General features: G+C 40.2%; 1 protein-coding gene across 1 annotated transcript; it reads right to left on the bottom strand.

The window, feature by feature from the left end:
* Positions 1 to 2342: 2342 nt before the first annotated feature.
* itga4 (integrin alpha 4) lies at positions 2343 to 20744 on the bottom strand. Its single transcript, XM_070914939.1, has 28 exons — positions 20557 to 20744; positions 19647 to 19765; positions 18990 to 19090; positions 18270 to 18402; positions 17556 to 17623; positions 17068 to 17200; positions 15271 to 15356; positions 14424 to 14486; positions 14194 to 14334; positions 13163 to 13271; positions 11832 to 11926; positions 11225 to 11315; positions 11074 to 11119; positions 10581 to 10735; positions 10078 to 10232; positions 9777 to 9929; positions 9064 to 9140; positions 7769 to 7910; positions 7203 to 7304; positions 6318 to 6394; positions 6090 to 6179; positions 5734 to 5821; positions 5477 to 5584; positions 4532 to 4657; positions 4020 to 4145; positions 3302 to 3394; positions 2893 to 3012; positions 2343 to 2447 (listed from the first exon to the last, which is right to left on the bottom strand). Exons 1-28 carry the CDS (start codon positions 20742 to 20744, stop codon positions 2343 to 2345), a joined length of 3090 nt encoding a protein of 1029 aa, XP_070771040.1.
* Positions 20745 to 23807: the final 3063 nt, after the last annotated feature.

Here is a 23807-nt window from a genome sequence, read left to right on the forward strand (position 1 = left end):
TGTTTACATTTTACTATATTTTAATTACCAGCTCTTCTCAGATGACTTTAATCTAATTTGTGTTGCCTATTTCTTTTTTATCACAATTTAGTTTTGTCTTGTCCAGTTTCTGGTTCAGCAGAGAACAAACATTCATCTGTATTTAGTTTGAGTTCAAACTACAAACATGTGAGCCAAAAATGTTGCTGCAACACAAGCAGGAGATAATTGGATGAGCTCAATGTGTCCAAAGACTGTAAAAGTTTTATATTTGAATATAACAGAGCTGTTTTTACTTAATATGGCGTTTTTTATTTAGAAGCTCTTAGGCTTTTTTTATTGAGAAAATGCAGATATTTAGCGTAACAGATGTTGAGAAAAAACACAAGTTGATGTTTAAATAGAAAATCCTTCATTTTAATAGAAAATTGAAAGCAGTGAGACTCCAGTGCAGAACAACTTCACAAACAAACACAGACTCATTTATTAAAATATTAAAAACATCTCTCTCTGTGATGTGCTTTTGTACTAAATACATAGACAGAAGGGAGGGTAAAAATACACAGTTAAAACAATGCTGTTGAATATTTTAAATACCTTAAACATTTTTAATGGTGATTTTTCAAGTAGTCGTCCATCATTCGACCCTGTGGCTCAATTTGTGGCTGGCTGTTACCTTTCTGTTACCCAACAAGTTGCATCTTTTACTACACTGATTTTAGTTTTGTCTGAATTCAGGTTCACCTAATTTGGTAACAATGAAGCTTTTTACAAACCAAGGAGAGGCGCTCCATAAATTAAATGTATTATTATTATGATAGAACTTCCACAGTAAGAACATTCATGTGAGCGTGTCATGATTGTTACCAAGTAAAGAAGTAAACAAACCATTCAAGCCTTATTTTCACACATTTGTTCCCCGGAGGAGAGTGGAAGAGAAGCACTCATTTTGTTCTTTCGTCAGTTGTGCTCGTGTGGCTCCCGGCCGTACATTGTTCTCAATGTTTCCTGCACACATCGAAACGGTTTTGCGATACATTTCCGTGAGCTGTTTCCTCACAAACAGCTGCACAACAGACTACACAAGCTGACAACAGATCAGACGGCCCGGTCACCCCAGAAAGTAGCACAGTGGATCCAGAAGCTTGGTGACATATTGCTTTCTACTTTGATAATTATGCATCCTCCGTCCTCCAGCCCGTGGCTGGTGAAACAATATTAATAATATTGCATGATTTGTACTGTAGATTAGGCAAAATACCTGTAGAAACAGTGGCTCTAATGTTATTCATAAAATAGAAAATATCACGTGTAGAATCTGAATCATAAATGAATCCTTTGCAACTTATAAACTTACAACAGCTAATAAGCTACGATAGCTTCCTCCATGGTCCTATCCGCGTGTCTAAGTTCATCAAAGTTGAGCTCAAAGCAAAAGATTTGCACAGATTTACTTCACCCCCGTGAGCAAATCCATTGATCATGCGACTCCATTGAAATTAAGTGATTCTGACATAAAATGTCACGGTTTTAAATGCTGGTGTGACTGGACGTTAGAAGAAAGGAAACTCAACATAACAAATCCCACAGTGAAAACAGTGATGGTGATCGGTGTCCATTAAAACACCCAAGCTGATTGTTTTCTTCTGTACCAGCCATCACTCGACTACTTCTGTCTGGACAGCATCCAGTGTGTGTGTGTGTCACCAGTGCATAAAGTGTTGGTCACCAGGTACACAGAAATGTAGAAGGATAATTTACACAGACAGAAGGGGAGGTTTTTCAGAGAGTTGTTAGCCAATCAGAGGCCAGGTTTCCATCCCCTGAGATCAAAGGTCATCAGAAAGTCACTTCCTTTGGTTTGTTTCCTCTTAATGAGTCATCAATAACAGTGTCACAGGTGATGTCACATCCCAGGAAGCCCCGAGGCCTTCTAATTGGTCGATATTAGATTGTTTCAGGTTCACTTCCCTTTTTATTAATCCTCCATCCGTCGCTGAAAGTCTTTTTCAAGTCTTTGAACTTGTCTGCATTTGTGAAGGCACATCAGGCAAAATAGTTTAAAAGGTGGTCAGATTCGGGTGTGGTCAGGAGGCATTCACTGGAGACATTTAATCATCCGTCACACTCAAGACAGGCCTGTGTTGACTTGTTATGAGTGTGGCTTCAAACCATCAGACAGTCTGGACAGATTTCATTGGCTGATGGCTTTCAACAGCAGTACTTTCTACTGTTTTGGACAAATTGGGTTGCCATATTTTCATACACAGCGCTCCATCCATCCATCAGCATGTATGTCTCATTAAAACTGTTGCACAGACACAGTGTGAACTCCATCCTTTCGCCAGAGGTGACAGTCTGGGTTAGGAAGTGCTCTCTCTTTTGTCGTTTTTAGGAACATAGTCCCAGCTGTCTCTCCTGAACTCCTCGTCCTTCTTCTTCTGGAAGTCCCTCTTAAAGAAACCAGCCTGAGAGACACATGGATGGACAGACAGGTGGACAGACAGACAAGTAGACAGAGACATGAAGTCAAAAAATGGTGTCGCTACTACAACTGTTATATTGTGATATATTGTAGTTCATCAGTACAGTTATCGGTTTATCAGTACCGTTATATTGTGATACACTACAATTTATCTGTACATCATATTGTAATATACTACAGTTTATCTGCACATTATATTGCGATACACTGAAGTTCTTGGTACAGTACAGCAGAAGTTAAGATACATCTGTTTGGCTGATATATGATCAGAATCTGCGTACATGTTGGCAGTACAGAAATGCCAAAAGTTTGAGGTGCAGAAATTTAGAAACAGTGTCTCTGTTCCATATTGTGTCCATCAGAGAGCACTTACAAGCTAAATGTCATCTAATTAGATATTTGTTGATGTGATAAGAAAAAAAAAGTACCTTCCACAGACACCAGATGAGAGCAGCCAGGATCATCAGACCCAAAATTAAACTGACGACGATGATGAAAATCTTCACTGGTGTTGAGGGTTTCTGGGTAAAAAGAGCTTCCACCACCACCTGGAAATGTACCACAAACAGTATATGATTATTAGTAACACCTGAAATATACAGTAGTTTACAGCAGCATTAACATTCAACATCTACAACTCCCATGAGGCTTTGATGGTGCACTTATGTGAGCTGCAGCTGTTGCTAAATGTTTATTGTCTGGTACAGAAATAGATAATATAATCAAAATAGACAGCAGAGTAAACACACAGATGAGCTCGTTCCATATGTGGTCCAGCTGGACCCACTGCACAGTGCTGTTGGTTCTTGGTTGTGACAGGTGTCAAGGTGTTTTTACCTGTGTTAAAGGTTGTTCCTGGATGTGGACGGTGTGAGGACTTTGATTTGACATCATTGCTGTGCTCTCCAACCTCATGATACCATGACGACCCTGAGACAGAGACACACAGACAGACATCAGGTGTTTTTACGTTGGTTAACGCTTCAGTAGGAAAATCCACCTTAAAAGACGTGATCACTTTGTGAATAGATCAATAAATACATCTGTGCTTTTGCATATTTTGACATAAGTTACATCAAGATCAGACTTAATTGAGCCTTTTGAACAGCTATTGATTGGCCACTTGTGTATTTCAACTTTTTTCTCACATTATCATGTTTGTATTTTTATGTTGTTCTTGAATTAATTGTTTGTGGGTATTTGTGTTTGAAAGAAGTACTCAAATGTTTTAGTTAAGTAAAAGTAGCAATACCACAGAGTAGAAATACTCTAAGTCCTGCATTTAAACGTTTACTAAAGTAAAAATATACTTAAAGTACCAAAGGTAAAAGTACTCATTATGGAGAACATCCCATTTCAGAAAAGTGTTATTGGATTATGATTATTAATGCATTAGTCTTAATTTACATCACTTTAATGTTGCAGCCGGTAAAGAAGGAGCTACTTTAAATTACTTTATATGCTGCTGGGTAACTTGTGAATTTCCCCACGGGATCAATATAGCGTAATCTTGTGTGTGTGTGTGTGTGTGTGTGTGTGTGTGTGTGTGTGTTACCGGAGCTTGCAGTAGTACAGCAGGGTTCAGTCTGATCTCCAGTTGGATAATAGCCTCTCTCCCTGCCTCCAGGTTTCCGAGACGACACACCAACCGCTCACACAGCTCATCACCACGGCCGCAAAACTGCACACACACATAGAAATAATTCATAAACTGTAGGTCAGTGTGTAGTTCTGGGTGGTGGAGTTATGATTGTTGACTCCAACTCAAGCATCTGTACTTTGTGTTCTGTGCTAATTAGCAAAACCCGTCATTAGCCGCATGGCAACAGAACTTTGCTCTCTGATTGGAGGTTTCTTACAGGGATGCTTTCAGGGACTTGTAGTTGACTTGTTGTTGTGGACACAGTCTTGTACCGTTGGCTTTTTAATCAATGAAGCAGTTTCCCAGTGTTTGTATGAGTGATTCAACTGTCAGTGAGCGTTTTGGGCGAGTTTTGCATGAATGAGAAAATGAATGAGTAGGGCTGTATTTACTGTGTGTGTGTGTGTGTGTGTGTGTGTGTGTACCATTCTTCGGGTGGTGGTGGAGGAGAAGAAGAAGACAAGCTGTTTGATGAAGGAAGCTTCAGGGACATCACAGTCCTCGATGACTGAAACAGTTTTGTCACTGATCGAACACACACCGTGAGACGACTGCAGAGAGAGAATCAATATATTAATATCATATACACACTGTTACTACCACTGATGGTTTTAATTTACCATGACTTTGATTACTACTACTGACACGACTACTAGTATTACCACAACTACTACTGTACTGCTACTTCTGATACTACTTCATCAGTGAGTGTTGGAGCCAATGTTGTAAAGAAACAGCCAAAAAACCCTAAACAGATTCTTAGTCTTGTTATATTATTCTCTGATCAGATTTAAATCATTTCTATCCAGTTGTTATTAAGAAAAAGTTCTTGTGCCGCTGCTTGTGTTTAGAGAACATTAAACATTTAAAAACTTTGTCTTCTTCAAGGTTTTGAAAAAAGTACAAATAGTGAAGTCTGACACCTGCTGGTGAAAGCAGGAACTGAACCGTCCATCTGCTATTGATTTTCACCACTGAAAGTTTGGGGTTTAATTACTTTTATTGCTGCAGTTCCTCTAATGGCCACTAAATGTGTCTTCAAAAAAAATCTGACTTTTTTCAAGTGACTGGGAAAATCCTCAGCTTCAAGAAATACAAAATCAATACATTTTGGTCTCATTAAACCATTTAATTTCCTCTAACGTGAGCCTGAGTAGAGATTTTCATAATGTTCAATTAAGATGATATTAAATCTTAATACGAGGTACTCAGGGGCCTGTTTGACTTAATGATGGGTGTCTCAGCCTATCACAGTCAGCCCCGGTTTTTGCTAGTTGCTTGTCCCTCAGCTCCATCCCAGACTCCAGCCCTCTTTACCTAAATTTGGTTTCTCTGCCTCCAGTAACTCACAAAGATGGCGGCAAACGCACCTGCCAGTCGACCACCTGCAGCAGCCTGTGTCTGTGAGGTGTGAGGATCTTTGGTAGCGCAATGTCAACCACAGTATCTACAGACCTGCTGGGACCAGAGTTTAACACCTGCAGACAAAACAACACATATACCACATTAGAATAGGCTTTTTGCCACCTGGATTCACCACTTTATGGTCTCACTTCTATGCACAGGGCCAACTTCCATACAGACTTTGTACGTGAACACACCTGAAGGAAACCAGACTGACGTTTACCTTGTATGTGTAGTTGAATCTTTCAGAGTAGCAGTCAACCGGAGTCGAGTCTTCCTCTCCAAACACAAATGAGGTGGGAGTCACAAAACTGCAAGACAGACAGACATCAGTGGAGGTTGGCAATTATCAATGTTAACAATGTTATAGTCAAACTTGGTGCACTAAGCTTTAACGCCAACTGTAGATGTTACATCAGTGGAAGTGGCGGTATTTGTTTTATCATAAAATCTAATTTCGCACTTTGTTGACTTAAATGTTCTGCCTTGTGTGAAACATTTAGTTTTGTGCAATATATATAAAGAATATTATTATTAATATGAATTTTAGCAGAGTAAAAGTAATGTATGCCGACTCACCCGTGGATGTTGATGTTGACTCCGTATTTGAGAGGAAGAGGGAGACTGATGGAGTTGTCAAGGAGATACTCCTCCCTCTCATAATTATCACTGAAGAGAAAACAGATTTAACACATAATTAATCTGCAAACGTCTCATTTAACTCACAGATGGAAGTTTAGTTCAATAATAAGTCAAGTTAATATTGTGTTTTTCACCTCTGGAGATGGGAGGGGGGTGTGTCCTTACCTGCTGGTGTTGACGTGAATGATGATGTCACCAGGTGTGCTGTTCTGGTTAACGTCCAATAGGAAGCTGATATTCAACTGTGAGAAACAGGAAAAAAGCGTAATGGTTTTCATATTAAACTATAATCTTTTACGTGTTGAAGGAACTGCTGCTCTGTCTTTTTCTGAGAGGAACTCAGATATTTCAACAGTTTCTTTCACAATATTTCTTCAGAAAAACAACTAAGACGAAGGAAATACAACAAATATGTGCTGACGAGACAAAATCTGGAGAACAAAAAGTACAGAGACCTGGATCTGACCTTTGACCTCTGGACTACAGGAAGTTTTCGTTAAGACTGGGCTTAGGAGCAATATTAGATAACTGTGTTTTTCAGCCATGCTAGCAGTGCGGTTTGAGTGATAGCATCCCATATCTGTGACATGTCTCAACATTAAAGGGACTGGCACATCATTTTGTACAGACATTCATAGTTCCTAGACTTTTCCTCTTGCGCCACATTTGTGCTTTGGAGTGAAATGTCTCAACAACTACTGAATGGATAGCCATGAAATTTGGTTCAGACATTCATATGAATGTCTGAACAACCAGGATTATAATCTTTTTGGTGATCCTCTGACCTCTCATTTAGTGCCATCATCAGGTTAAAATTTCATTTGGCCAATACTTTGGTTTATGACTCGTTTATGACGGCTGTACTGTGCAAATAAGCTAATTTCAGCATGCTAACACACTAAACTAAGATGGTGACCATACTAAACATTACCTGCTAAACATCGGCATGTTAGCATGCTGACGTTAGCATTTAGCTCAAAGCAGCCTCACAGAGCAGATCCTTAGTAGACCCCTAATTTTAATAACAGCGTGTGATTAGCTGAGGCTTACCTGGGCGTGGGCTGAGAGGAGGAGGCTGGTGACGCTACAGTCAGCACCTGCCATTGTACTGTTGACTTCCTGTGTGACATCACAACTGACCACGTTGTCCTCCTGCACACACAGACACACAGGCAGTTTGTTGTTCAATGAGTTATTTGTGTTGTTGAAGTTATAATCCTTAAGATTTTCATGAAATAAAACCCTGTTTTTGATACTGTTTGAGTTTTTCAGTAATAGCCATTTAATTTATTTACATTCCACATAGTAATTGGATTAATTTATTGCTTAAACTAATCCAGCAATACTACTACCCTACTGCTGCGGCTTCACATTTAAAGCATTTTACCGGCAACATTTTATTGTGAAGCAGTCACAGGAAATACAATGTGAGTTTTTTTGGCTGTACAGACACACCAGGTGCTCATCTGTTTTGTTGTAGTAGTAAACCACATTTGCTGTCAGCACCAGTAACTATGGGTGTCGCCAAATCAACCAGGATTAAAATCTTAATGATTATAACTTTAAAATCAACCAGTTATTTCCTCAAGCTGCCCAATCAGCATGATGTAACTCACGTTCTGCAGAACTTTAATGTAGTGGATGTTTTTGGGGAAACGCAGCGTCAGGCGCGGGAGGAAGGCGTCATCTCCAGAGTTTAGTAGTGAGGTTTTCAACATGATGGTCTGACCAGAGCCAAGAGCAAAGTACTTCTGCTGACTGAGGACAAAACAACAAGATAAACATCAACAACAATATTGCTGTTCCAGTCAGAACCAGCATCAAACAGCTGCTGACTAATGACAACAACGAACACTAAGGCTGGGTGATAATGACTTTAACACTTACAGATATAGAAACATTTCCCAGATAGGAAAATGATAAACTTTGCTTGCTCTACCGTTAATAAGTTACATTACTTGTTAATGTACCAACAACCAATCGCATCGCAGACACAAAGGCTAACATCGCTAACAGCACTGCCAGGAGTATTTGTAACCAGTCACATTGCAGTGTTTTGGGAACGGACAGTCCACTTCTCAAAATAAGAACTGTAGAATAGGCTAAGTTATCTAAACATGTCTGTTAGTGATGGGAGAGATGAGCACTAATTTAAAGGAAACTTCACGTGTCGGTACTGAAAACGAAAGCTAAACAGTCATGACAACCTTAAATGTAAAGACAAGTTATGGAAAGTGGAGGCAAACTGATTCAGAGCCCGTGAATTTTAAGTTCAACAAAAACACTTTTTCCCCTCTGCTTCTAGTGGTTATGCTAAGCTAGGCTAACCACGTCCTGACTCCAGTTCCATGCTCAACACACAAACATTTAATTTATATCAATCCTCTCATCTCACTCGCCAAGAAAAGTGAATACATACATTTCACAAAAAGTGTTTCTTCCTTTAATTTATGTCGTGGCATATATCAATATCTACTGATATAATAATAATAATTGTTTGCCATATTTCCCAGCCCTAAAGAACATAACAACAGCGTGCTTGGTCCAGCCAGAACCAAGATCAAAGCACTGCTGCTAACTGATGTTCTAAATAAATCCTCCTCAGTCTGCTAGCGGCTAATTAGCAGCATGTGTTAGCCTCTGTGAGGTGAATAGCCTCCTTGTTGTATGTTGTTTTTAGAGAACTGAATGGCTGGTCTTGGATTATCTTCTACATAAAGCACAACACAAGAGAAGTACTCACTACTATAACCTGTGTGTGACTTAAATGTTATAACCGGACAAATAAAATACAACAGGTGCTAATACTGCTGAATTGAAAGCTGCTCCTTCGTCCTCCATTTCTTTGTTTGTTAATCGCACACAATTCCCTGCTTTGTGTGTGTGTGTGTGTGTGTGTGTATGTTCTTACTGTGGCAGCACTAGTTGAGCTGACAGCTGCATGTTGGTCGAACAGCTCACCAGAGAACAGGAACGAGCAAACCATGTCTGACAGAGTGAAAGAGGCAGGGAGTTTATTCATGACATTAATCATAATAACGATGAATTGAGCAGGCATAATTTTCCACTTCGACTACTGTGACCTCTGACCCCTGACCTCAGCCTTACAGATGATGAATAATGTCCTGATGAGTAAATCCAGCTGTAAATTCCTACATGTTAACTCTTCCTGCTCTGTTTTTATGAGTCAGTGGGACATGGGGTAGACACAGGATGAGCTTACTGATGTTGGTTAATGTGCTCCAGATGATGTAAACACATCTGGATTAACAGGAAGTCATTATCAGTGTGTGTGTGTGTTTGAGGTGGAGCTGACATCAGATTTGCTGTTTCCTTTAAAACAGATCAGTTTGGTGATGGGCAGACTGAAGCTGGAAACTGATGGGTTAGTGAGTTTTCACATTATTCTAAATTTAGCTAGTTAGGCTAGTACTCAGTACATGATGTTCCTATAAAATGTTAATATTAGGAACAATAAAGGATTTAATACAACTTTGACAAGAGTTACAAGAAACAAATCATGAAAGTAAGAAGCACTTGCTAGACTAAATATTAGCCTTGAGCTTTAACCCGGTTGGTGTTAGCACTAGCTGGTAACTAGCTGGTGTTAGTACTGGTCCGTACCTGGTTGGTGATAGTGTTCTGGTGTCCTGCGCTCTGCTGCAGAATGGGTTTTAATGGAGGGAAGGTTTTGGAAGAGGCTCGGTGGGTGTTTGCTTCTCTGTGACTGTAGGAAACCTCAAATTGGACCGGAGTAAAAATGTCCCTCACATCTTTCTGTAGGAGGAAGAAACACGTGCATATGAAGAATTAACATTGTTAGCTTCACTACTGCTCGTCCAATCAGTTATTAACATGTTGTTACACCCATATTAACATATTAACATATCAACTATGTTTTTTTGCACGTGTGTGTGTGTGTTACCCTTTGGTAAGCCACATGTGTTGCACAAGTGAGCTGGCCATGTCGTGCTCTCACACGCCCCCTTGTGCTATTGGATGACCCGTTACCATGGAAATAGAACCGATGAGGGAAGGACGGTTTATGGAGGAGGTCAGAGGTCAAATTATATTGAAGATCTGAAGAGGAGAGGAGAGGATCTTAAATATCAGTAGGTAAGTCATACACTCTTACATACAAAATATAATTAACCATACTGTTTGAAAGCCTCAATCTTTTAGCACAATATCATGTATGTAACCACAAAGTGCGTATAAAGACACTTTTTCAGGTGTTTTATGTCGTTGTAAACTGCATATGTGCTCTGCAAGAATTTAAAACTTGACAGGCGTAGCAACAGTAACTAAGGGGGGCAGGATTTAAAGAGTGGGCAATTGGGTTAAACATCAGCAGGTTGGGTCTACAATCGTATGAATTAGCAGATTGGACCTAGAGTCTTATATACTTGACAGTTGGGTTTACAGTACCTATCACTCCTCTGAACTGTCTGGATCTGACACTGAAGCAGACGGTAACATTGAAGCAGACAGTTGGAGTCTTGTGATCTCGGCAGAGCGCCACCTGCCGCTCAATCTGCTCGGGCAGAGCCAGAGACGCCTTCACCTGAATCACCGGACGGGTTCTACAGCACACGGGACACATTCAGAGAAATTATTACAGCATACTGGCTGGACTGAAATACAGTCACGCAGTTCCCTGCAAAAAAAAGATATATATATATATATATATATATCGATCATGATTTACAATCATGAAAATGTTTCCTCAAAGCAAAGATTTAAGTCCACAATATTTTCAGCAGATGTTGGGAAACTTTTGGTTATCCTATTGTGGGATGTCCTGCTTCCCCTGATAAAATAAGGAAGCTTCAATCCTGTACAACTTTATAAAAGGAGACAGAACTACAACTGGAACATTTTCCAGGTCCTGTTTAAACAGAGAGCTTCAGTGTGGTTTTACCTGAGAACCACGGCAGAGTCCGAGAGGAACGCACCAACTGCTACATCTGCAGAGACAGAGAGAGTTTAACCTGGTTTGAAGCAGGCCTAATGAGAACAGAAATGTACAATATGGCATTATGTAAACAGGTTGTTGTTGCAGTTCAGGTTACCCTGGTAGCCGTTATCATCGATGTCAATGCCAGAGCTCAGCGACTGGCCGAACATCCTGAGGTCACGACCCAGGGTGGATCCAGTAATCCTCTGAAAACACACACACACCATGTTGGATTCTGTGAATGTATCTCCTCCCCCGTCTATACTGCTGAAGAAGTGTATTCATGTATTCAAATGAAGTTAGTTATGTTATCAAACATGGCTGTTGGTTTGGTAGAAACAGCAGGTGAAGGAGAAGTGGACGCAGGCAAGAACCATGTCCCGTATGATGATTTGGGATTGATCAGAGTCTTAAAGGAATAGTTCATTTTGTGTTGTTTTGATTTGTCCTCTATTTGCTTGACTACATTTCAGTCCCCAAACCCTTTAGATCTATTCTACTTCATCCTTTCTATTTATTAATTTTCCCCTCTCTTTTAACTTTTCAGACTCCTATAGGAGATCATAGGAGATTGATCATCGTTATTAGAGATGCAATTATCCATTAAGTGTATTTGAGTATCTTGAAAAGTGCTTGAATCATAAAATGTATTCTTATTGTTGTTGTTGTTGTTGTTGTTGTTGTAATACACAGCTGTTCTGTATCAGTGTTGTTGTTCATACCTGAGATGGAGTTGGTGAGATGCCCTCCTTCCTGCCGTTGTAAATGTAGACGGCTCCTTTTAGGTCATCTTCCTGTGGGGCACCAACCGCCACATCTATACACACACACATACACACACACAGAAAAGTTTATTACTGTATTTGTGAGGACTCTTCCTGACACCTTTCACGAACCCATCAGCCTATCCTCAACCTTTCGCCTAGTTGTTTATGTTGCTTTCTCTACAAAACATTCAGAGACTTGAAACTTTCTGCAGATTGTTTATCGATTGATAATTGATCCTTTTTTGTTTTTGTTACGGCCCTGCTGTTCAGAAAATGTTCAGCAAGATGAAAGTATTCAGGATCAGTACATAAACCTGAGAAAACACCAGCATGGTCCTTTAATATTTAACCTGAGTCCTTTGAAGATGTGAGGGTCTGAAAGTTTTTTTTTACAAACAGTTAGTTTGGAAGAGTTACTGGAACGAACACACACACACACACACACACACACACACACACACACACACACAGCCTTTTATCTAGCTGCGGCAGATTAGAAGGCACAGAGCAGCAATAGTTTGTCATTACAGTTTTAATTAACTTAATAACACACTCCACCCCTCACACACAGACACATGGTGAGGGCTCTGTGTGTGTGTGTGTGTGTGTATGTGTGTGTGTGTGTGTGTGTGTGTGTGTGTGTGTGTGAGGGCGTTGTGTTAAAGTCAGTGATGTTTCTTAGTTATCAGGAAGTGGCAGTTACTGTTGGTGGTGGGTGTTTTGTGCCCTCTTGATGAGGAACCTAAAATACACACACAGTATGTGTTTTTGGTTGTTAAGTGCAGTAGGAGTCATCAAGTGTTGTAGTACTAGAAGTACTAACTGTTGAGATGCCCTTGAGCAAGGAAGTGAACCCCCAGCTGCTCCAGTGGAACTGCTCAGTGGACAGCTAAATGTAGTATATGTAGTAGTCATGTTATTTGTAGTATCAGAAATAGTAGATGCAGTATTGGAGTACTATTAGTAGTGGCTATATTTATATTTGCAGTGATATTAGCATCTGTAATAGTAGCAATAGTTACAACAGAAAGAGTTACAACAGAAAGAGTAGTATTTGTAGTAGTAGCAGTTATTAGTAGTATTAAAAGGAGTAGTAGTATTTTGCTGTAGTAGTAGAAGCAATAGTTATTAATAGTATCAGACATAATAGAAGCTGTATTGCATAGCAATAGTTATAGTATTTGCAGTGGTATTAGCAGCAGTAGTATTAGTAGTGCTGCGTATACTTGAAGTGGTTTCACCAGAATAAAAGCTGATTGGTCAGGCTGAGCAGGTGTGGTCATTACCGGGGTAACTGTCATCGTCCAGGTCTCCCAGGTCAGCGATGGTCTCTCCAAACCGGGAAGCGTAGGCGTTGCTGCCAGTCAGCTGAAACTCCACCTCCAACAGCTTCCCCTGAGACAGAGTCAGTTTGTGAGGAAACAGACACACAAATGAGTCCCACTAGGTCTTTTTCACAGAAGTCATCTTGACATTTCACAAGCACAGGTGTAAATATTAAAATTAATGATGGCTGAATTCCATTTAGCTGCTTCAGTTTCAGGGTCCTGGTATTGTGCGTGCTGACTCACTGTCACACTGTCATAGCTTACGGGAACAAAGCCATTGTTAATGTTATTAGTAACACTTTTTCTAGGGTTTTTTGGGTGCCATTAAACAGTCACAGAAGAAGAGGGCGCAACAAGATGACATAATTAAAAGAACACCAGTCAAACATGATGGAGATATGGCATTTATTTGTTTCATGTATTCATTTGAGGAGGGTTACAGTCTCCTCTTCGCACCGCACAGACCTGTTGTTTTTGTCTCTTCAGTAGAAGCTTGAGTGACGTTCAAGTCAAATGCTTCATGTACGTCATCATTTATTCACCAAGTCTGTTTCCATCACATGTTTTTATCAGTACACCAACTTTTACACCTCAGCCAAGTGAAAAAAAATATTATAAAAGATATTTCAACTTTTTATATTTTTAATTTTCAGCGTTTCCACTAAAAGTGCAAATAAAAACAGGTGGATGGAAATGCACTTAACGAGACACACAAATGAAAAGGGGGAGCTAGAAGTGTTCAAAACATGTAACAACAAATCTTTAAAACCAAATCTCCAAGCATTTCTACCTCTCTTTCTACCCGCTGCTCTGCTCAAGGCTGGTCACTAATGAAATTAGTATGTAGGATGGAATTGGGACACAGCAACAGACAGAAGAACCCGATCCCACTGTCTGCCATGTTGGCCTGGTATTCACTGTTTTGTGCTAGAATAGTATGTGTGTTCGAGTGTGTGTGTGTGTGTGTGCGTGTGTGTGTGTATGCTCACCTGCCCCTGGTTGATGTACACATGGACTCTTCCCTCCTCCCTGGTGATGCCTGTTGCCATGGGAGCGCCGACCAACAAATCTGACAAACCATCAGCATTCAGATCCACCACGCACACACTGGAGCCGAAGTAAGATCCCAGCTACACAAACACATACAAAGACACGCAGGCTAAGTGCTAAGTATTCCATTGTTTTGAATGGAGGATGCTAATACTAAGTGGCTTCTCACCTCTTTTCCGGACACTTCAGAGACGACCCGCAGCATGTTATTGTCTACAGTGAAGATGAAGACCTGAACAAAGACACACACTAACCTCAACCATCACAACTACGTAACACGACACACAGTATCAACAAAAACTCGATAACAACTCAACTTTTATCTCAAACCTTAGCTGAGACTAAGGGTGAGAATGCTGCATTCACATGGATTCAGGCAGACGGTAGACGGATAACACTTTTTGGACAACACGGGAAAAACAAACAAACAAATAGTCCGACGGAATGGCAGGAAACATGCTATGGCGATATGTTGCTGGTGGTGATGGTGATGTCGTATTGTTTACAAAGAATGGAATAAAATACATTAAATAAAATTATTTAGAGTCTATTAACTTATGTAATTATTCTAGTAAGGCATAACGTTAGCTATAAAATGCAGCTTTCTCTTAATATTCTATTGCAAACTTTAAATTAATGTTAAATTCCCTCCAAAATGTAAATTCCATCCATGACGTAAGGTCATTCATTCATTTCCAACATGGATAGTGAAAGGAGCACAGCACTTGGTGTATCCCTTGTTTATGTCTGTCTGAAAAAGAGACGTTTTTAGCTTCTCGTTGTCCAGATTGCCCACATTTTAAGTTAAAATATTTTAACTTTGGACAGCAATTCCATCTACCGTTACCGGTATTCTCTGCCAGCCTCACCTATTTTACCATCCTGCTCTCGTCCACTAAAATGATATCTGGTTTTCTTTCTAATGTCTGCTGGAATCCATGTGAATGCAGCAAAACTGTAACCAACAAACATTCAGACTTTCAGAGCAGTTAGCAAACAGACAGGTAAACTCCTACCTTGCCCTTCTGGTTGTATTGCGGAGCTCCACCCACCACCTCCACAGAAGCTGGACTTAGGAAGTGACCGGCTCCGACAGAGTAACCTAAACAGCAGCAGGAAACATTTTATTAACATATATGGCTTGTTTCAGCCTCATGAATGCCACCTTATGTAAAAACTTGACTCAGCTTGTGTAAAAATGAATCACTGTGCTTAGCCAAGAAATAGTCCGGCACATAACACCTCGTAAAACTACAATTTGTAATTTTTACACTTACATACATACATATTAAACAAACAAGATATGAAATGTTAATTAGTGAGCTTTAGAAATGATGGTAGGTGGATTTTGTTACTTCTGGACATAGCCAGGATAGCTGTTTCCACCTGTTTCCAGCCTTTATGCCAAACTGAGCCAACCTGCTGCTTACTGTAAGTTTATATTTACTGTACAGAAATGAGAGTGGTATCAATCTTCTCATCTAACTCTCAACAAGTAAGCGAATATGTAAAATGTAGAACGATTTCTTTAATATTGCTGTGAGCACACAGTAAATGACTGAAAAAGACTGCATCTTTTTCATCTCTCATCTGCATTTTGTTTAGAGAGATTTTATTTAGTTCATTAAATTAAAAATGTCAAAATAAGATTTGGAAAGTAGAAATTACACCCTTGGTTGATTTTCAGCGTGATCAAAAAGGGTTAAGACTTGGGTTTTGGTTAAGGTTAGGGTTTGACATGTAGTGGTTAGAGTTGAAATGAATGTCAGTCTATGCCAAAAACATAGACATAAACATAGTCTGTGTGTGTGTGTGAGTGTGAGAGAAAGTTGTGCAAACAACCACAGCTTTCAAGTGTGTTAAAACCAAACCTCCATCTTTAATGTCAGCCACTACTTCTTGTTGATTTTTGTTAAACTGCTGCACACACACACACACACACACACACACACACACACACACACACTCACACACACACTCACACACACACACACACACACACTCACACACACACACACACACACACACACACACACACACACACACACACTCACTTGCACTTTTGATGTAACTGTCTGATCCTCAGCTCATCACTCTTATTATCATTATCATTGACTCTTTTCTGACACGGTGAATATGTTTTCTTCTTGTAGAGTCAGCGCAAAGAAACACCTTCCTCTGAAGAGCATCACACCTTTCTGCTCAGCTTCCTGTTTATCCTGCTCAGCGCAAGTACTGTGAGGTGATGGTGTCATGGTGACTTAGAAAGTACACTCAGTCTATGTGTTGAAAGGTACTCACACAACATGGTTATTGTGTTTTTTTGCAGGGTTAAAAGTCACCTGACTCTGATTCATTAATTTAAGTTCATTTAAGTTTTGGCTAATACTGACACATTATGATGAATTGACAAAATATTGTGTGACATTTTAGGGTAAAATTAAAGTGATGTTTACTACTATCAGCTGGAACAGTAAACTTATTTAGTCAGTGTTTGTTGTGTTTTGGTGGCAGTAGTAGGAACTGTATGTGGCTATAGTACAGTAGTAGTACGACCAGTGGCTAAAGAGAGTATTAGGACAGATATATAGGGTTTTTCCATGGTGGGGGGGTTAGTCGCACTGAGCCGTGCCGTGAACGGCTGTGAGCAGTCGAGCTGCGCTGGGACAATGCAAATGTCTTTCCACTGCTGTGTGGCGACAAACGCTTTGCATTTCCTATGACTTCTCCACAATAAAAGTATCCCATTGGTGAAGCAGAAAGAGCAGGTTAGCTGTAAACTTAAAGCTTGGAATGGCAAGTGTATCAGTTACCCAGGTAGCTTCCAAAGCTGACGGCTCCAGTGTCGTCGTCCAGGTACACCGACATCCCTCTGCTGGATGTGTTAAAGACCAGAACTGAGCCCGTCCAATAAGACGTCCCCGGAGCCCCCATGATGATCAGATCCTGAGAGAGACATAATGTGACCTCTATTATGCCTCAATCATACATGTGACATATCTCTAAATATCACAAAATCATAATTTCTGCAACATTTGTTGCTTTAAGAAGATGGAAGATGTGCGTTTTCATTTTCGACACAGGAAGTTGACAGTCTTTGTTTTCTTTTCTAAAATGGTGAAAATTAATTTCTACATTTCAACAGACAGAGGAGGAACAAGTTCAGAGGAAGTGGCTTCATGGGCTCCAAATTTTAAAAACACATTGAACTTCTGAAGTGATGGATCACATTCAGTCTGCTGGTGGAAACAGAGAAGACAAACAGGATTTTAAAAAAGCTTGTTGCCTGTGTGTCACTGACCTCTGTCAGGAAGTTGGAAATACCAGCCTGACATGACCCATAATCCTCACCGAACTTCCTCTGGTGGTCTGCAAAAGACAGACAGAGACAGACAGGCAGACATCTTGAGAGGTGAAGGTGAACCAACAAATAAGAAGATAAAACCTAAGTTTTCCTCCTGCAGCCAAACAGCTGCTGCTTTCACACACTCACAGTAACAAGGTCCATATTTAGCTGGCGTACAGATACGAGAGTTGTATCATCTCATTTAACTCTCAGCAAGAAAGTGAACTTTTTCTTTAAACGGGATAATGCGATCACACCTCTGCCTTCCTTGCATACCGAGGGATGGGAGGACGACCATGAGAAGCGGCCTCAGACAGCAGTAACAACATAAGTTAGCTTAACGTTAGCTTGGTGATGTGGGACTTTGGAGCTCTGACTTGACTCTTGGCTCATCGCTCCATGGTCGATAGCAACGGAATCAACAAAGTAGCGCTGGCTGAGTGAGCTACTGTACATCATCCGAGGCCACTTCCTCAGGTCGTCCACCCATCCCTCGGTAGTAGGCGACACACATTATCACGTTTAAGGTGTGAAAGGGTGTGCTCACACATAATGTATTTTAAGAAATATCCAACAGAGTTAGTGGTATGCTACATAACAGGAAGTCACACCTATAAGTAGAAGAACTGAGAAAACGAGACGTTGACCCAATACTGTGTGTGTGTGTACCTCTGTAGCAGGGGATGATGGGTTGGGCCTGTCCAAGGTCGTTGCCGTAGCGATAACACACTCCGTGAGGCAGCTTGTTGTTCTGAATGTCTTTCTTTGAGTAGAAGACGTTCTTCCAGCGGTGAGCACACGCCTGAACACACACACACACACACACACACACACACACACACACACACACACACACGCACAACACACAAACAACATGTGACATGGACTCATTACTGACAGTAACAAAATGACATTGTTATTCCCAAAGGGTTTACAAAGTTACTTTGCTGTTGAATGACCTGGAAGATGGATGATTCACGGCCCCTGAAGAACACTAATGGCTCTAATTAATTTCAGTTTGACATTATGAGACAACGTTATGTCAGAGCTCTTAAGAAGGTGACAAAAGATGTACATTTAGTCTCTCTCTCTCTCTCTCTCTCTCTGTGTTAACCTTGTGCTGCCGTAGCCTTTTTACGTGAAGGTGATGGAATTCAGTTCAAACTTGAGTTTTGAGTCTTCCTCATCCATTTTGTTTTCACTGTTGACAAAGTCATCATCATAAACATGGAGGAAGAAACACAAACAGCCCCAGCTGACCAATCACAACTCATCTGTGGTACCTCTGTACCCCTGATGTGTTGATACATTTCAGCGGAGGTGCGTGTGTGTGTGTGTGTGTGTGTGTGTGTGTGTGTATGTGTGTGAGAGAGAAAGTGTGTTTGTTACCAGGATGTGTCCTCCGTTGTTTCCAGGTTGTCTGGACAGACTGACTCCCAGCCACTGGTGATCACTCTCTGATTCACACGTCTTCCCACAGCTCAGCACGTCTGCACACACACATTTATTCAACTGTTTATTACACTGTTTCACACATGCAGCCTTCACAGGTAATTCAGTGGTGTTTTACTGTTAAAGGCCACAGCTGATAGTGTTAACATGGTAGACCGCAAGACTGGAAACAGCTAGCAGACATGAGGACATTTAAAGTGTTTATTGATGTAAAGTATTATTTGTTTATACACCTGCCTCCCCTTAATGGTGCCCACAGGAGGAGTTGTAGTTATTGACAAATACATTAATAAACGACTATATTATAGTATGATATATAAAACAATGTCTTCAATGTTTATATACTGCTTATAAATACCAAATGGAGGGCAGTAAAGCGCTACTGAAAAAGTAATATTGTTTACATTCTGACACAATTTGTTGTGTCACAGTTAGCTGTTTTGTAGGATTGATAATGCTTTGTAATGGCATTATATAGGCAGTGCTTTAGATAATGCTCTTTCATTTTTCGCTCTATCTTGCACAAAATATGTGCACTTGCACATTTGGTATGAGGGATGGGTTAGTATTTTAAATGCTAGAGAAAAGACACACCAGCATGCATGTTGTGGCAGTGGTGGGGCTCAGCAGTGATGTTGCAGCGGTAAACAGCTCCTGGAGATCGAACCGACGGACTGAAGGACGAGTTCGCTACTGGGGCTCCAACCACCAACCTGAGAGAGAGAGAGACAGAGAGAGAGAGAGAGAGGGGATCTGTCTTTGTGTCTGTTCAGTGTCTGAATGGCGTCTGTGTGTGAAGCATCAAAGAGCTTCTCTCATTGACAACAACTGGCTAATTAGCATGCACACACACAGACACACACGCACATGCACACACAGTCCTACTGTGAAGATGGCAGCTAACAGAGCATCACTATGGTAGTTACAGGAATCTAAATTTACTGATCTCTGCAGCTCTATAAGGGTTAGGGTTTTACCACTAAAAAGGTCAAAATACACGACAAAGAAGATTCATCATGTACATTTTTAACACCCATAATGCTTTGAAATGTAGTTCAGCCCTCCATTAGTGAGATCATCACGCCCAGATCTCCAAGAATTTAATGTAAATCAATCGATTAGCACATCAAAAGCAGATCAACAGTAAATTAATAAACAATAGCAGATAAACAAAGGTTCAATACTAGATCATTATAGAAGATCAATACAAGATCAACACGATCAATAGTAGATCAAAATAGGCTGAATAGTAGATCAATAGAATATCAAAAGCAGAAGAAGAGAGGGTCAATAGTACCTCGATAGATGACCAAAAGCACACTAACAAAGGGTCAACAGATGATCACTAGTAGATCAACAGAGGACCAATAGAAGATCAGCAGAGGATCAATATTATATCAAAAGAGGATCAACAGTAGATCAACGGGGATCAATATTAGATCAACAGGGGATCAATAGAAGACCAATCACAGATCAATATCAGATGAATACTATAGATCCAGACCAGCTGTGAGCTCCGTGGCGATGAAGCAGGACTGAGTATCCAAACATGGAGGACGAGGGGCCGCTGAACTCCAGACTGTGGTCCTGATCCAGATTGTATCCTGCCACAGGATTGACCAGGACCAGGACCTGAACCAGGACCAGGATCAGGCTGCAGTGCACACACACGCTGCACTCTGAGGGATGCATGATGGAGGACAAACTGCAGGACACCAGAAAGACACACAAATCAATACACATGAGATCAGAGCAAACTTTAAATCCAGAGAAGCCACAAGAATCATCGGCTGCTGAATTTTCCGTCTCCATCTTTACAAACTCATGTTGTTTGTCCTAATTCTGTTCAAACTCACAGAACTTTATTTAAAATTCTACATTGAGTGTTTGAATATTTCCCTCAGTGCAAACATCAAACAGCTTCAAAGACGTGCTGCAACAAGATGATGCAGAATATAAATCATCAAACAGGGAAGAGAACTGTTAAAATTTTAAGCTAATATGAGGCTGCAGCCAGCAGATAGTTAGCTTAGCTTACCATAAAGACTGGGAAACAACTAGTCTGGCTCTGTCTCTGATCTCTAAAGCTCACTAATAAACGTGTTACATCTCGTTTGTTTAATCCATACAAAAACCAAAGTGTAAAAACAACAATTTGCCGTTTTAGCGGGTGTTATGTGCCTGACCAGTAACTTCCTGGTTGCCTGGCAACTGCTCCTGGCCATGTAATAGTCCAGCACATAACCTCCCACAAAACAGTGACTTGTTGTCTTTACACTTTGGTTTTTGTTCAGATTAAACAAGCACGATATACTGTTTTAATTAGTGAGCTTTAGAGGTGCTTGTAGGTGGATTTTGTTTGGACAGAGCCAAGCTAACTGTTTATACTTTCTATGCTAAGCTAAGCTAACCGGCTGCTAGGCTAGCTACATATTTAACAACAGACATTAGATTGGTATCAATTTTCTCATCTCACTGTAAGCAAAAAAGCTAATAAGCATTTTGGCTACAACTTTAACTAGATTTTTGTTGTAATCAAACATTTTATTATTAGATTTTGTCTTTGTGTTTTTTCCTTGAGTTTTTTTTCTTCATTTAAGTCATGTTTCAGAAGGTGCACCTCTGCATGAAAGGTGCTATAATAAAACAAAGTAAATTGTTTTATCAGAAGAGGATTCCTGTAAATCAGCTTGAACTATTATAACTGTTCCATACAATTAAAAAAAATAGGCTAACTCTAATTCTTAATTTGAAGACGAATTCATCTTAACATTAAATCATACTTAATAATATCTCAGATTTGAAATCAGACAGAATCAGTTGAAACTAATTGAGGACATTTTTTTTGAATGAGCATTTTTACATTGTGGTTATTTTACTGAGGTAAAGGATTTGGGGACATTTTGCTATAACTATTATCATCATCAGTTTATTTACAGATTATTTTTGATTAACCAATAAACGGTTGTTTCTTTAAAATGTTTGAATCGCATTGAAGAAGCAGAACATTTTTCTTTTGTGTTTTTTTTTGAGAGAAAACTTTTCTTCACCAACTCTGTCAGTTAATTTTCTAACGGTTCACGTCTCGGCTCTAACTAACTAACGGGGACTTTACTGTCACTTACCGCTCAGACTGCAGATGACCCGGGTCAGACTGCAGATATCCCGGGTCAGACTCTGGGTCCAGTCGGTACCGGGCAGATGTGAAATCGGGCAAACAGAACTCCAAAAGTCTCCGTTACAATCCTGCTTGTTCCCGGTGTGACACGCTCGTGAAACCTCCTGTTGCTCCTAGGTCCGTTAACCGTCTCGTGCGTGAACCGGCTTGTCCGTCCGCTCGAAGCAGCGCACGAGGCTCTGTGACAGACAGGAAAGTTAGTCAGGATGAAACCAGGTGAGCGAGACTGAAGAGAAAAATCGGCATAAACAAGAGTTCATCCGAGTTTCAGATTAAGTCAATGAAACTGAGAATTGAGCGCGTGGAGACCCTCCCTCCTTCAGCGCGCGAGCGTGTGTGTGTGTGCGTGCGTCTAACGGTGTTTCCTCTCCACCCCAGCTATGTCCGCCTAAACTGAGCGCGCGAGTTTGTGCACGCGGGGTGTTTCCTCCTCAGTTATCGCTAAAGTGTGAATGGAGTCCGTGTGGCTGTAATCTGATTTTAACATCTGAACGCTGAAACACACGAACACTCGAATATTCAGCTTTAGAAACAACAAACAAAAAAACAAACAACATAAACATGAGTTGGTCAGAGCTTCTACAGATGTGACAGATGTGACACTGGACCACAGTGTACTGTAATTTCGCGGCACTTGTACTTCACTTGGGTATTTCCATTTTTTGCTACTTCTACATTACTACATTTTAGAGGGAAACATTGTACTTTTTACACCACTACATCTATTTGACAACTTCAGTTACTAGTTACTTTACAGTTTCAGATTAATAGTGCAAAGTATAATCAACAAATACATTATGATGTATTATTATAGGTTAAGATAAGACTTTATTGATCCCTGGGGTATTTACAAGATACCAGCAGTATGTAAAGTAATTACAATTGACCTTTACCAGCTGCAACATTAAAGTAATGTATATGATATATATCATTCTGAAATGGGCCATTCTGCTTTTGATACTTTAGGCTATTTTGATGTACTTTTACTTAAGTACAATGTTGAATGCAGGACTTTTTCTTGTATTTCTACACTGTGGTACTTTTACCTAAAAGATCACAGTACTTCTTGCACCACTGCTGGACCATAAACGAAAACAGGACATGAGCTGACACCAAACATTTTTATCTTTAAAGTGTACTCAAAGTTTATTTAGGAGTATAATTCCACTATTGGAGTGTGACGTTACAGCTGTCATGTGGTCTGTAGTCCTGCTCAGCTGAAGTCACACTTAACAGTATGACGTATAATTAAGGCAGAGTTCAGACCAACATTAGCCAGATTTCAGACCGAAAACCGTGTTATAACAAGACAAGGGATGCGTCATCACACTCGAACACTCAAATAAAACATATAAGCATATAATGTAAATAGGGAGTGATTACAGCCACACTAGCGGCTCTGTGAGGATGTAGGCTAATTAGAATAAGTAACTACTCTTTACAGAAAATGATGTGAATGTCATTAGTTTTGCAGGTATTCGGTCATAAACTAAAGTATTGGACAAAAAAAAAATTTGGGGACCATGAGTGTCTGAACCAAACTTCATGGCAATTAATTAGTCGTTTAGATATTTTGC

This window comes from Enoplosus armatus, chromosome 11 (genome assembly GCF_043641665.1).
Source record: "Enoplosus armatus isolate fEnoArm2 chromosome 11, fEnoArm2.hap1, whole genome shotgun sequence".
NCBI classification, from domain to species: Eukaryota; Metazoa; Chordata; class Actinopteri; order Centrarchiformes; family Enoplosidae; genus Enoplosus; species Enoplosus armatus.

Excerpts from the sequence above, each read along its gene's own strand:
- itga4 (XM_070914939.1), bottom strand. The coding sequence starts at position 20,744 with ATGCATCCCTCAGAGTGCAGCGTGTGTGTGCACTGCAGCCTGATCCTG. Across the intron at positions 6,395-7,202 it reads TCCTCTCAGCCCACGCCCAG|TTGAATATCAGCTTCCTATT; the intron begins GTAAGCCTCAGC and ends TGTTTCTCACAG. Across the intron at positions 6,180-6,317 it reads ATTCACGTCAACACCAGCAG|TGATAATTATGAGAGGGAGG; the intron begins GTAAGGACACAC and ends TTTTCTCTTCAG.